This window comes from Ursus maritimus (assembly GCF_017311325.1).
Source record: "Ursus maritimus isolate PB19 chromosome X unlocalized genomic scaffold, ASM1731132v1 scaffold_X1, whole genome shotgun sequence".
Lineage (NCBI taxonomy): Eukaryota > Metazoa > Chordata > Mammalia > Carnivora > Ursidae > Ursus > Ursus maritimus.
Genome location: NW_024423319.1, coordinates 705,647 through 718,912, shown reverse-complemented (window position 1 = coordinate 718,912; position 13,266 = coordinate 705,647). Strand labels below are relative to the sequence as shown.

At 38.5% G+C, this 13,266-nt stretch overlaps 1 protein-coding gene across 2 annotated transcripts in view; it reads left to right on the top strand.

The window, feature by feature from the left end:
• BRCC3 (BRCA1/BRCA2-containing complex subunit 3) overlaps positions 1–13,266 on the top strand; it is a 64,372-nt gene that overhangs the window by 45,900 nt on the left and 5,206 nt on the right. For both annotated transcript variants that reach the window (XM_040626582.1, XM_040626580.1), the window contains 2 exons: positions 8,742–8,873; positions 9,372–9,415. In XM_040626582.1, coding sequence (XP_040482516.1) covers positions 8,742–8,873; positions 9,372–9,415 — 176 coding nt within the window. The remainder of the gene's footprint in view (positions 1–8,741; positions 8,874–9,371; positions 9,416–13,266) is intronic.

The window sequence follows — 13,266 nt, the reverse complement described above, 5'->3', positions numbered from 1 at the left end:
AGGTTGTTTATCACTGACTCAATTTCTTCATAATTAATTGGCCTGTTTAAGGAATCAATTTCTTCCGGTTTCAATCTTGGTAGTTTATAGGTTTCCAGGAAGGATTCCATCTCTTCCAGATTGCTTAGTTTATTGGCATATAGCTGTTGATAAAAATTTCTAATAATCCTTCCAATTTCAATGGTGTTCGTCGTGACCTCTCCTTTTTCATTCATAATTTTAATAATCTGGGTCCTTTCTCTTTTCTTTTGGATAAGTCTTGCCAGTGGTCTGTCAATTTTATTGATTCTCTCAAAGAACCAGCTTCTAGTCCTGTTGATCTGCTCTACTGTACTTCTGGTTTCTGCTTGATTGATTTCAGCTCTAATTTTGGTCAACTGCTTTCTCGTGCATGGATTAGGCCTGTCCCTCTGTTGCTGTTCCAGCTTCTTGAGGTGAGAATATTAAAACTGCGTTTTAGATTTTTCTATTCTTTTGAGTGAGGCTTGGATGGCTATGTATTTTCCCCTTAGGACTGCCTTTGCAGTGTCCCATAGGTTTTGGACTCTTGTGTTTTCATTCTCGTTGGTCTCCATAAATTGTTTAAATTGATTTTTGAATTCCTGGTTTATCAAATCATTCTTGAGCAGGATGGTTCTTAGTCTCCAAGTGTTTGAGTTTCTTCCAAATTTTTCCTTGTGGTTGAGTTCCAATTTCAAAGCATTGTGGTCTGAGAATATGCAGGGAATACTTTCAGTCTTTTGGTATCGGTTGAGACCTGTTTTGTGACCCAGAACATGGTCTATTCTTGAGAATGTTCCATGGGCATTAGAATAGAATGCGTATTCTTTTGTTCTGGGGTCTAGTGTTCTATATATATCTATGAGGTCCAACTCGTCGAGTATGGCATTCAAAGCTCTTCTTTCTTTGTTGATTTTGTGCTTAGGTGATATGTCTTTTGCTGAGAGCAGAGTTTTGATGTCCCCTACTATTAACGTTTTTTTATCTATATGTCTCTTTATTGTGGTTAAGAGTTGGCTTGTGTATGTTGCTGCTCCCCTGTTGGAGGCATATAAATTTATAATTGTCATATCCACTTGTTGGATACATCCTTTAAGAATAATATAGTGCCCTTCTGTATCTCTAACTATAGTCTTTAGTTTAAAATCCATTCTGTCTGATATGAAAATTGCTACCCCAGCTTTCTTTTGGGGTCCATTGGCATGAAAGATGGTATTCCATCCCTTTACTTTCAGTCGGGATGTATCTTTAGGTTCAAGATGAGTCTCTTGTGGACAGCAAATGGATGGGTCATGTCTTTTTATCCAATCTGCAACCCTGTGGCGCTTTATGGGAGCATTTAGGCCATTTACATTGAGACTGATTATTGAGAGATATGATTTTAATGATGCCATGTTGCCTGTAAAGTCTTTGTTTCTATAGATTGTGACTTTCTGTTCTGTATCACTCTTGGGGCTTTTTTACTTTTATAGAACCCCCCTTAATATCTCCTGTAGGGCTGGTTTTGTGGTTACGAAATTGGTCAATGACTGGCGTTTCTGGAAGGTCTTTATCTCTCCATCAATTCTGAATGACAGCCTTGCTGGATAAAGGATCCTTGGCTGCATGTTTTTCTCTGAAAGAGCTTTAAAAATGCCCCCCCCAACCCTTTCTCTCACTCCAGGTCTGTGTAGACAGGTCTGACGTAATTCTGATACCTTTGCCTTGGTACATGAGAAATTTCTTTGCCCTGGCCGCTTTCAATACTGTATCCTTGGATCTAATATTTGCGAAATGCACTATGACGTGACGTGGTGTAGGTTTGTCGTGGTTGAACTTGGGAGGGGTCCTCTCTGCATCTTGGACACGAATACTTGTTTCCCTTGCTAGATTAGGGAAGTTTTCAGCTACAATTTGTTCAAATATCTCTTCTAGACCTCTGTTTTTCTCCACCCCCTCTGGGATGCCAATGATTCTGACATTGGATCATTTCATTGAGTCAGTGATCTCCCATAATGTACATTCGTGGGCGTGGATTTTTTTTAAGTCCAGATTCTATTTTTGCTTTTTCTTCTACTAACCCATCCTCCAATTTGCTAATACGTTCTTCTGCCTCAGTGACCCTGGCCATCAGAGCCTCTAGTTTTGACTGCATTTGGCTCATAGAATTTTTAATTTCTGCCAGATTCGCTCTCATTTCCGCCCTTAGAGATTCTATATTCTCATTAACATTTTCGTTAATACTTTTTTCAAGTCTACACATCATATTGACCATTGTTACTCTGAACTCCATTTCTGATAATTTGGTTATATCCATATCCATCAGTTCTGTGGCAGAGGCCACAGAGTCATTGTCTTTTCTTTGCTGGGGGTATTTCTCCTTCTCGTCATTCTGATGAGGAGAGGTTGCAGGGTTGTCCACAGCCCAAATTATTGACCGGGACCCAGGCAGTGTGCTCTTGTTTTATAGGGACCTTAGGGATGTGGGCTTCTTGATTTTTCAGCCTGCCTTCTGGGGGAGGGGCCTGCCGCGCTGATACTCAGGCAACCCTGTTTGGGTAGAGTCTCCATGTCCCCTGCGAAGGGGAATGGGGATGGGCATGCTGTGAGCCAGTATTTCCAGGCTTTTGTTCTCTGGCGGCTTTCCCTGGCGGTTTGCTGTGCCTCTTCTGAGAGTCAGAGCAGCAGTGGCCGAATCTCAGCCTCTGTCTCTGAACAGACGGATCGCAGACCTTCTCCTACATTCTCCACTGATGTTCTGGCCACTTTAACTCTGTTTCTGTTGGTGCTGCTCAACCCTGCAGCGTCCGGGGATGTGCACCCCACAGCCGGCGTCCCAGCCCTCACTTCCAGGGCCGGTGCGTCTCTGTCCTTCGTGTTTCTAACACCACCAGCAGCTCCCGCGCGCTCCAGAGCTCTGTTTCAGTGTGGTTCGCGCGCACTCCGGAGCTCCAGTTTTCAGTCTGGTGGTGCGCGTTCCCCGGCTCACGGTCTCAGTCCGCTCTCTCTCTCGGGTGCCAGTCTGCGAGTCCACCCGATCCCTCGTGCAGGTGGCTACCGCTTCCCGGCGCCCGAACGTGGCGGCTTTCTCCCCCTTCCATTTCTCTTACAATATCTGTGCGCGGTTTCACAGTTCCCGGCTTCCTACCTCAATACTCATCGCTGGAGATGTTCGTTTGTAGAGATCCAGATGTATCTTCCTGCGTCTCAGGTTGATTCCATGGGTGTTCAGGATGGTCTGGTACCTATCGAGCTCGACTCAGGGGACCAGCTGAAAAAGGGGTCCCCTACTCCTCTGACATCTTAACTCCTCAGCCTGAGATTTTTTATTCGGATTATATTGAATATGGATCATTTTGGGGAGAATTGACATCTTAATAATATTGAGTGTTCCAATTTATGAACATGTTATATCTCTCCATTTATTTTGGTCTTTAATTTTCTCAATAATGGTTTGTACATTTCTGCATACAAGTCTTGCATATCTTTTGTCAGATTCATCCCTACACATTTCATATTTTTATCCATTGTAAATGCTTTAATTTTAATCTCAATTTCCTATTGCTCATTGCTACTGTATAAAAATACAATTGATTTTTGTATACCGAGTTTACATCCTACCTTTCTAAATTCAATTGTTAATTTTAGTACCTTTTTTGAAGAGTCCTTGGATTACTCACATAGGTTGTCATTTGTGAATGACATTTACTCCTTTCTTTCCAATCCGGATGCCCTCTGTTTATTTTTCTTACCTTACTGCATTCATTGGAATCTCTAATAAACTGCTGAATACAGCTGTTGGGAGAGTTTTTGTAGAATTGATAGTCTTTCTTCCTTAAGTATTTGGTAGAATTCACCAGTCAAGACTTCTGGGCCTGAAATCTTCATTGTGGGAAGCTTTTCAACTACCAATTTGATTTATTTAATAGATATAGGGCTATTCAGGTTATATATTTCTTCTTGAGCGAGCTTTGGTCATTCATATCTTTCAAGGGACTTATTCATTTCATCTAAGTAGTTGAATTTATTGGCATAAAGTTGTTAGAATAATATCTTTTATTGTTTATTATCTGTAAAATCATTGTAATGTCATCTCTCTTGTTACTATATTGGTAATTTGTTTCTCTTTTCTGGTAAGTCTGGCTATATGTAACAATTTTATTGAATATCTCAAAAAATCACTTTTGTTTCATTGGTTTTCTCTGTTGATCTGTGTACTGTTCCATTTATGTCAACTCTGATATGTTATTTCTTTCTCTTTGTTTACTTTGTTCACTTGTTCTTTTCTCTATTTCTTCTCTTCTATTTGTTTTAAGGTGTGTGAAAGCTGAGTTCATTTGTTTGAGATCTATTTTCCTTTTTTATAGAAATTTATTTAAATTTCCAAGTACTCCTTTAGTTGCATCTTATACATCTTGCTGTGTTTTCCATTTTTATTCAGTTCAGAATAATTTGTAACTTTCCTTTTGACTTCCTCATTGATCCATAGGTTATATATGTATGTATTAATCAGTTTTATTAAGATATAATTACATAAAACATTGTATAAGTTTTAGGTGTAAAGCATAATGATTTGATACATGTATATATTGCAAAATAATTGGCACAAGTTTAGTCAACATCCATCATCTTTCATAGTTACAAATTGCTTTTGTGTGTGTGTGTGTGTGTGGTGAAAACTTTTAAGATTTATTCTCTTAGTAACTGTCAAATACATAATACAATATCGTTAACTATAGTCATCATGTTGTACATTACACCCCCAGGACTTACGTCTGTTTTAGTTAGATGAATTTACATATTAAAGAAAATTATTTTAGAATTAGATAGCAAAGGAAACCCAATTCTGTGCTCTATGCAAGAGTCAAACAAAACACAAAGATTCAAAATGGCTAAAAATAAACAGATGGACAAAAATATATCAGGAACATGGGAACAGTAAGAAAGCAGGGGTGGCAATCACAGCAAGATCAAGATCAAAGGCAAGGAAGCCCACTATTTTTTTTCTTTATTTCTTCTTTTTCTTTGGGTGTATTTTCACTGAGATACTTTTTCCATATTTTATTTTATTTTTTTAAGTTTAAGTTTTTATTTTCACTCCAGTTAGTTAACATACAGTGTAGTATTAGATTCTGGCGTACAGTATAGTGATTCAACACTTTCATACAACCCCTGGTGCTCATCACAAGTGCCCTTCTTATTCTCCGTCACCTATTTCACCCATCCCGCACCAACCTCCCCTCTGGTAGCCATCAGTCTGTTCTCTATAGTTAAGAGTCTTTTTCTTGGTGTGCCTCCTCTCTTTTTTCCCCCCTTTGTTCATTTGGTTTGTTTCTTAAATTCCACACAAGTGAAATCACATGGTATTTGTCTTTCTCTGACTGACTTATTTCACTTAGCATAATACTCTGTAGCTCCATTCATGTCATTGCAAATGGCAGGATTTCATTCTGTTTGATGGCCAAATAGTACTCCATTGTGTATATATACCACATCTTCTTCATCCATTCATCTGTCAGTGGATACGTGGGCTGTTTCCATACTTTGGCTATTGTTGATAATGCTGCTATAAACATCAGGGTCCAGGTTTCCCTTTGAATTAGTATGTTTGTATTCGTTAGGTAAATACTTGGTGCAATCGTGGGATTGTAGGATAGATCTATTTTTAAGTTTTTGAGGAACCTCCATACTGATTTCCACAGTAGCTGTACCAGTTTGTATTCCCACCAAAAGTATAAGAGGATTCCTTTTCCTCCACATCCCCACCAGCACCTGTTGCTTCTTGTATTTTTTATTTTAGCAGTTCTGGCAGATGTGAGCTGATATTGTAGTTTTGATTTGTATTTCCCTGATGCTGAGTGATGTTGAGCATCTTTTCATATGTCTGTTGGCCATTTGTATGCCTTCTTTGGAGAAATGTCTATTCAGGTCTTCTGCCCATTTTTCTAATTGGATGATTCATGTTTTGGGGTTGAGTTTTATAAGTTCTTTCTATATTTTGGATACTAACCTTCTATCAGATATGTGATTTGCAAATATCTTCTCCCATTCAGTAGGTTACCATTTCCAGTGCTCTTCATTTCTTTGTTTCTGTCTGTTACCATTTCTTTCTTCTTGAAGAATGTCCTTTAATGTTTTTGGTAGTGTAAGTCTTCTGGTGAAGTACTCTTTCAACTTTCATATGTCTGAAAAAAGTCTGATTCCATCTTTAAAAAATATTTTAAAGAACTCTGGGGTAGCCATTTTTGTCTTTCAGAACCATAAAGATATTTCTCAACCATCCAATGAGAAACTGGCTATCATCTTTACCTTTGTTTCTGTTTACTTAATATGACTTTTTTTCTGACTTCTCTTAAGATTTTCTCTTTTTCACTAGTTTTAAGCTATTTGATTATAGTGTGCCATGGTGTAATTGTTTTCATGTGTTCTGTACTTGGGTTTCATTGTGCTTAGACATGTGGATTTACATTTTTCATCAAATTTACAAAAAGCTATTATTTCTACAAGTTTTTTTTTTCTTTTCCACTCTCTCGTTTTCTTTGGATATTCCAATTATACACATATTTGGCCACTTGACATTGTCTCACAGTTCTCTGATGCTCTGTTCTTTGTTTTTTGGTCTTTTTTTCTATCTGTGATTTATTTTATATAGTTTCTATTGCTATGTCTTCAAGTTCACTAATCTTTCCTTCTGTAATGTTTAATTTCCTGTTGATCCTATCCATGTTCAATTTTTCCTCTACCTTCCTGAACACACACAGAGTATTTATAATGATAATGGTTATTTTAAGAAGCTTGTCTGCTAATTCTTTCATCTTTGATATTTCTAGCTCTGTTTCGGTCTGCTAATTCTTTCATCTTTGATATTTCCAGCTCTATTTCAGTTGACTTATTTTTTTCTTGTGTATGGGTCAGATTTTTCTGCTTCTTCCTATGCTTAGTAATTTTATATGAATGCTAGATACTGTTAATTTTACTAAATGTCCCTTTGAGGTTTCATATCTAGCCAGAAAGCACTTTGCTTATCAGCTTTCTTTTATTGTTAGAAAGAAAACTCATGTATCTGACCTTAGTTTTTTTCTTTCTAAAGAAAAGTTAATAGGCTTCTGAAACTCTAAGGAATGTTTTCTCACCAAAAATTAAGAAATGTTTAATTGAATAGATTGGGAGGTGTGGAGAAAGAAAAATGAGTTAGACCACTCATTCCTGGAATTGGAATCCTGGATTCCTTGGAATCACCTGAGTAGTTTAAAAAATGCACTGAGCCAATCTGAAAAGGCTATGTACTACATGATTCCAAGTATAAGACATGCTATAAAAGGAAAGGAAAAACTATGGAGACAATTAAAAAAAGATAAGCGGTTGCCAGGGGTTAGGGAGGAGAGAGGGTTGAATAGGGAGCATAGGGGATTTTTTAGGGCAGTGAAATTAATCTGTATGATGTTATAATGGTGGATACATGCCATTATATATTTGTGAAAACCCACAGAATGTACAACCCCAAGAGTGAATCCTTTTTTTTTTAAAAAAGATTTATTTATTTATTTATTTGAGAGAGAGAGAGAGCAGGAGGGAGAGGAAGAAGGTGAGAGAATCTGAAGCAGACTCTGTGCCAAGTACAGAGCCCGATGTGGGGCTTGATCATGACCTGAGCTGAAACCAAGAGTCAGACACTTAACCAACTGAGCCACCCAGGTGCCCCAGTATATGTGAATTTCTTACCTGTTTCCCCTGAGGGGAGAGAATGGAAACTGAGGGCCACTGGTGAACACTAAGTTAGAACAAGTGAGCATTTCTATGAGTAATCCCATCTACATCATGAATCTGATGGAATCACTGAAAAGTCTGCAGCTACGCTTCCCCAGGCTTTGTGATCAATGTGTTCAACCCCAATGGCAACTTCTCAACCAAAACCAGCATCAATTAGCTATTCCCCTTGTCTGGGGGAGTGAGTGTAAGGACCTGGAGCTCCGAAGACCTCCATTAAGTTTATGAAAGTGGCCTCACATTTTCTAGGAGAGTAGGGAATATTGGCTCTGCAAATGGGCTTCTAATTTGCTCCCCAGAGGAGCTCAGTTTTAATTCAGTCAGCTTTGAAGTTGAGCTACTAAATGAATGACAGAAATGTCTAATCTTTGAGTATTGTATCCCAAAATTTCTATTAAGATTATAGAAAACTTCTGATTATGACAACTCGACATTAAGAACTAACCCACTTCTTGGTACACAGCCAAAGAAAATAAAATATGGATCTCAAAATGATATCTGTACTCCAATGTTCCTTGCAGAATTATTCACAATAGTCAAGATATAAAAACAACCTAAAGGTCTGTCAGTGGATGAATTGAAATAAATAAAAATAGTCAAACTCATTGAAGCAGAGAGTAGAATGGTGGTTGCCATGGCAGGAGTGGTGGAAGGGAAAATGAGGAAGTGTTGGTCAAAGGTACAAAGTTTCAGGATGAATGAATTCTGGAGATCTAATGCACAACATGGTGACTACAGTTAACAGCACTGTATTATATACTTGAAATTTTCAAAGAAGGTAGATCTCAAGTATTCTTACCACACACACAAAGAATGGTAACTATGTGAGGTAATGGATATATTAATTGGCTTGAGTGTGGTGATCATTTTACTCAAAATATCAATATAAAAACATCAATTTGTACACCTTAAATATATATAATTCGTTTTTGTAATTATATCAAAATAAAGCTAGAAAGCAAACATAAAACTAACCTGAATTGATTGTCCTGCAGGTATGAGAGGATTGAAATCCCAATCCATATTGTACCTCATGTAACCATTGGGAAAGTATGCCTTGAATCAGCAGTTGAGCTGCCCAAGATCCTGTGCCAAGAGGAGCAAGATGCATATAGGAGGATCCACAGGTAGAGCCTTCCCTCCTCTCTCATCTTTACTTCTCAGGGCCTGGTCCCTCTTTTCCTCTTCTTGAGTCCCCTTTCCTTTCACCTCTCTGTGAGAAAGTGTGTAAATAATCTATTTAACATTCATTTCTCTCCTGCTACACTTGGGATTCTTCAAGGACAATGGTACTTTTTGGTTGTTAAAAAGACAAAAAACAAAAAACAACTATATCTTAGTAGCCCTATTGACAAGCACTGGGTCTTGCCCAAGAAATGTGTACTATATGAAGTGAGAGACAGTAATTTCAAATTATCTCTTTGAATTATCTTGAGGTTCTGAATAAAATTACATACTCCAAATCATGAAAAATTTAACTGTAAGGGAATTTAAATTATACATGTTCATCTAATCCAATTTGCAAAGGTCTGGTGCAGTTTATCATTTTGTTACATAGACCATGACCATTTTGTTTTCCCTTCACTGCTGCTTTGCTACTAACCTAAACTATTTTATCCCTTTAGCCTTACACATCTGGACTCAGTAACGAAGATCCATAATGGCTCAGGTAAGATTTTTTTTCTAGAATATAGACAGTGATATCTGAAATACTCAACTGACAGAAACAAATTTAGTTTAAGTGCTTGAAGTAATAGGTTCAAGTTCTCCTTGAATTTCCTTTTCCAAGAGCTTTGCCATTCATTAATCCTGCTCCCAACTTCTCTTTTGAACCCTGCAGACCCTTTACTATATATGCTACCCAGAATAAGGCTGGAGGAAAGACTAGAACGAACTTTATGATCGACTTTCTCGGTGGTATGCTGGTACTTGTTTAATACCCAGTTCTCAGGGAGGAGGAAGGGCCCTGGTTTTTTGTGTTTGCCAGTTTCCATGGTGTAATATTCCTACCATGGCTGATTTCAAATAACTAATGTGGCCTCAGCCAGCTCACAGACTTCTGAAATTTCAATAGTTGGCTTTTATGAGCTGATCTAAATTGGTCCCAGCACACCACTACCAGCCTATTATGGTGGGAGTTGAAAGAGATGGATAGACAGATAAAAGGGAGGGTATTAAAGAAGAAATCTTTTCATGTCAATAGACACAGAAAGAATTCGTATACAAGGCCAAGGAGCAGAAAACTCAGTACAATATACATACTAAATCACTTTTCTCCAGCATACACACCTACCCTACCATACCTTCTCTTTGAATAACCTTGATTCCCAGGCCATTTTGTGTAGTCTTTCCCAGTGACTGGCAAAGTCACCAGTGAGGAAGAAAGGGAGGCTTTCAAGTTATAGGCCATTAGTTTGAGAGGAAAAGAAGATACGTCTTGGTATATCTCTCTCATCATTTCTATCTGGAGGTAAAATATGACAAAGAATTAAAAGTTGGTAGCGTATGACATGTAGCCATATTCTAAAGCCACAGTAATTTAAATAGTATGGTAATAACTAAAAAATGAGCAAATAAATCAGTAGAACTGAATAGAGCCCACAGATGGGCCCATGTGTATATAGGAATTTATATTTAAGAAAGATATTACTTCAAATCAATAAAAAAGTATGGATTATTCACCAAATAGTGTTGGACGGTTCCTTTGTTTGATAGTTTATTCATTCAGGAAGTATCTGAGTGTCAGCTAGGCACTATTCCAGGTAGTGGGGTTCAGTGCTGAACAAAAGAGACATTCTTAACTTTCATGGACTTTTCTCCTTCTATTTCCATTTGGGGGAAAATAGATTCCTAACTAACATCATACACAAAAAAGAAATTCCAGATATATTTAAGCTTTTAAAAAAATGTTTAAGTTTGTTTGTTTGTTTATGTAATCTCCATACCCAATGTGGGGCTCAAACTCATGACCCTGAGATTGAGAGTTGCAGGCTCTTCTGACGGAGCCAGCCAAGTGCCCCTATATTTAAACTTTTACTATTAAATGTGGGATAGCCACTTTGGAAAGGAGTTAGCAATTACAATTACCAAATGTTCCACCAGTTGTACATACATCCCAAAGAGTTGAAAATAGGTGTTCAAACGAAAACTTGCATAGGAACATTCATAGCAGCATTATTCACAATAGCCAAAAGGTGGAAACAACCCAGTGTCTGTCAGTGGGTGAATGGACAAAGTGTGATCCACCCATACAATGGAGTACTGCTCAAAAGAAAAAGAACTACTGATACATGAACCACTTGGATGAATCTCAAGAGCAAGATTACACAAGATGCTACATACTTTATTGTTCCGTTTATTTGCAATTCAAGAATAGGCAAAGGTAATCTGTGGTGACAGTAAGTAGATCAGCAACTGCTGGGGCCAGAAGTGACTGCAAAGGGAACTGCAGAGGGGCCTCTGGGCTGATGGAAAGGATCTGTTTCTTCACTAGGGATTGTTACTACAGGTATACATTTGTCAAAACTCAATGAACTGTACACTTTAAGTGGGGTCGTTTTATTGTCTGTAAATTATACCCTTTATAGCTCATTTTATTTTATTTTTTAAAGATTTTATTTATTTATTTGAGAGAGAGAGAGAGAACACTAGCAGGGGGAGGGTCAGAGGGAGAGGGAGAAGCAGGTTCCCTGCTGAGCAGGGAGCCTGGTGTGGGGCTTGATCCCAGGACCCTGGGATCGTAACCTGAGCTGAAGGCAGACGCTTAACTGACTGAACCATCCAGGTGCGCTCCCCCACCCCGACCTTTATAGCTCATTTTAAAAGTTAAAAAAATATAGGAGGAAAATACAAGAGGATATTTTTCAAACTCTGGGAAGACTTGGCCTAAATATAATCTGAACTCGGAAAAAGCTGACTAAGTAAGAATGAAAGACTGGGGCACCTGGGTGTCTCAGTTGGTGAAGCGTCTGCCTTTGGCTCAGGTCATGATCCTGGGGTCCTGGGATTGAGCCCCACTTTGGGTTTCCCTCCTCAGTGGGGAGACTGCTTCTCCCTCTGCTCCTCCCCCCACTCATGTGCACACTCTCTCTCTGAAATAAATAAAATCTTTTAAAAAAAGGAATGAAAGACTTTTATAGAAAAATCAAATTGTTCATAAATATCTTTAGAAGAAGTATGGATTAAGATGGCAGTTTTTCACCTTTTTTTTGGCAAAGATTAAATTGAGAGGTAACTAGGTGAGGATGTGGGGGAAATGAACACTCCCATATACTGTTCCTGGAGGTATAATTTGGCACAATCTGAAAAATACTGGCTAATCCATTTTAAAATATGCAGTAGGGGCGCCTGGGTGGCACAGCGGTTAAGCATCTGCCTTCGGCTCAGGGCGTGATCCCAGCGTTGCGGGATCGAGCCCCACGTCAGGCTCCTCCACTGGGAGCCTGCTTCTTCCTCTCCCACTCCCCCTGCTGTGTTCCCTCTCTCGCTGGCTGTCTCTATCTCTGTTAAATAAATAAATAAAATCTTTAAAAAATGAATAAATAAATAAAATATGCATGTACTTGAATCTAGTATTCCACCACTAGAAATGTATCCTTCAAAAATTTGTAGGACAAGTATGCAAAAATAAATTTAAAGGGATATTAAGCACAATCGTTATAGTAGCAAAAAAAATGGATGCCACTGAATTGTCCATCAGTAGAAGACTCATTAAATTGGTACATCCATGGGGCACCTGGGTGGTGCAGTTGGTTAAGTGTCTGACTCTTGGTTTCAGCTCAGGTCACAATCTCAGGCTCCATGCTCAGTGTAGATTCTGCTTGGGGCTCTCTTTCCCTCTCCCTCCCCGTCTGTCCCTGCTCTGCTCTCGTGTGCTCTTTCTCTCTCTCTGTCTCTCTAAAATAAATAAATAAATCTTTAAATAGGTACATCCATTTTGATGAATATTGTGCAGCCCTTAAGAAGGAAAGCCAGATCTTTACTGACACAGAAAGATGTCATTGTTATGTGGTAAAAAAGTAACATCCAAAATCATACCGTTTTTATCTAAAAGAATACATACAAATGCACACATGTACACACATATGTCATATACATATATCTTGGAAGATATACCCCACAGTATTACAATGGTCATTTTCAATAACATAACATAATAAAAAATTACTGTTAAAAAAATCAATGTCATATATATTTTTTAAAGATTTTGTTTATTTATTTGAGAGAGAGAGAACACGAGCAGGGTGGAGGGGCAGAGGGAGAAGCAGGCTCCCTGATGAGCGGGGAGCCTTATACAGGGCTCTGTCCCAGGAATCATGGCCCAAACCAAAGGCAGATGTTTAACCAACTGAGCCACCCAGGTGCCCCTCAGTAAGTCATGTATCATGAAGGAGAAAAAGGTATTTCCATTAGGCAGAGTTTGTTTTAGAATGAGTGCTATAGAGGCTCCTGGGTGGCTCAGTTCGTTGAGCATCTGCCTTTGGCTCAGGTCATGATCCTGGGGTCCTGGGATTGAGCCCC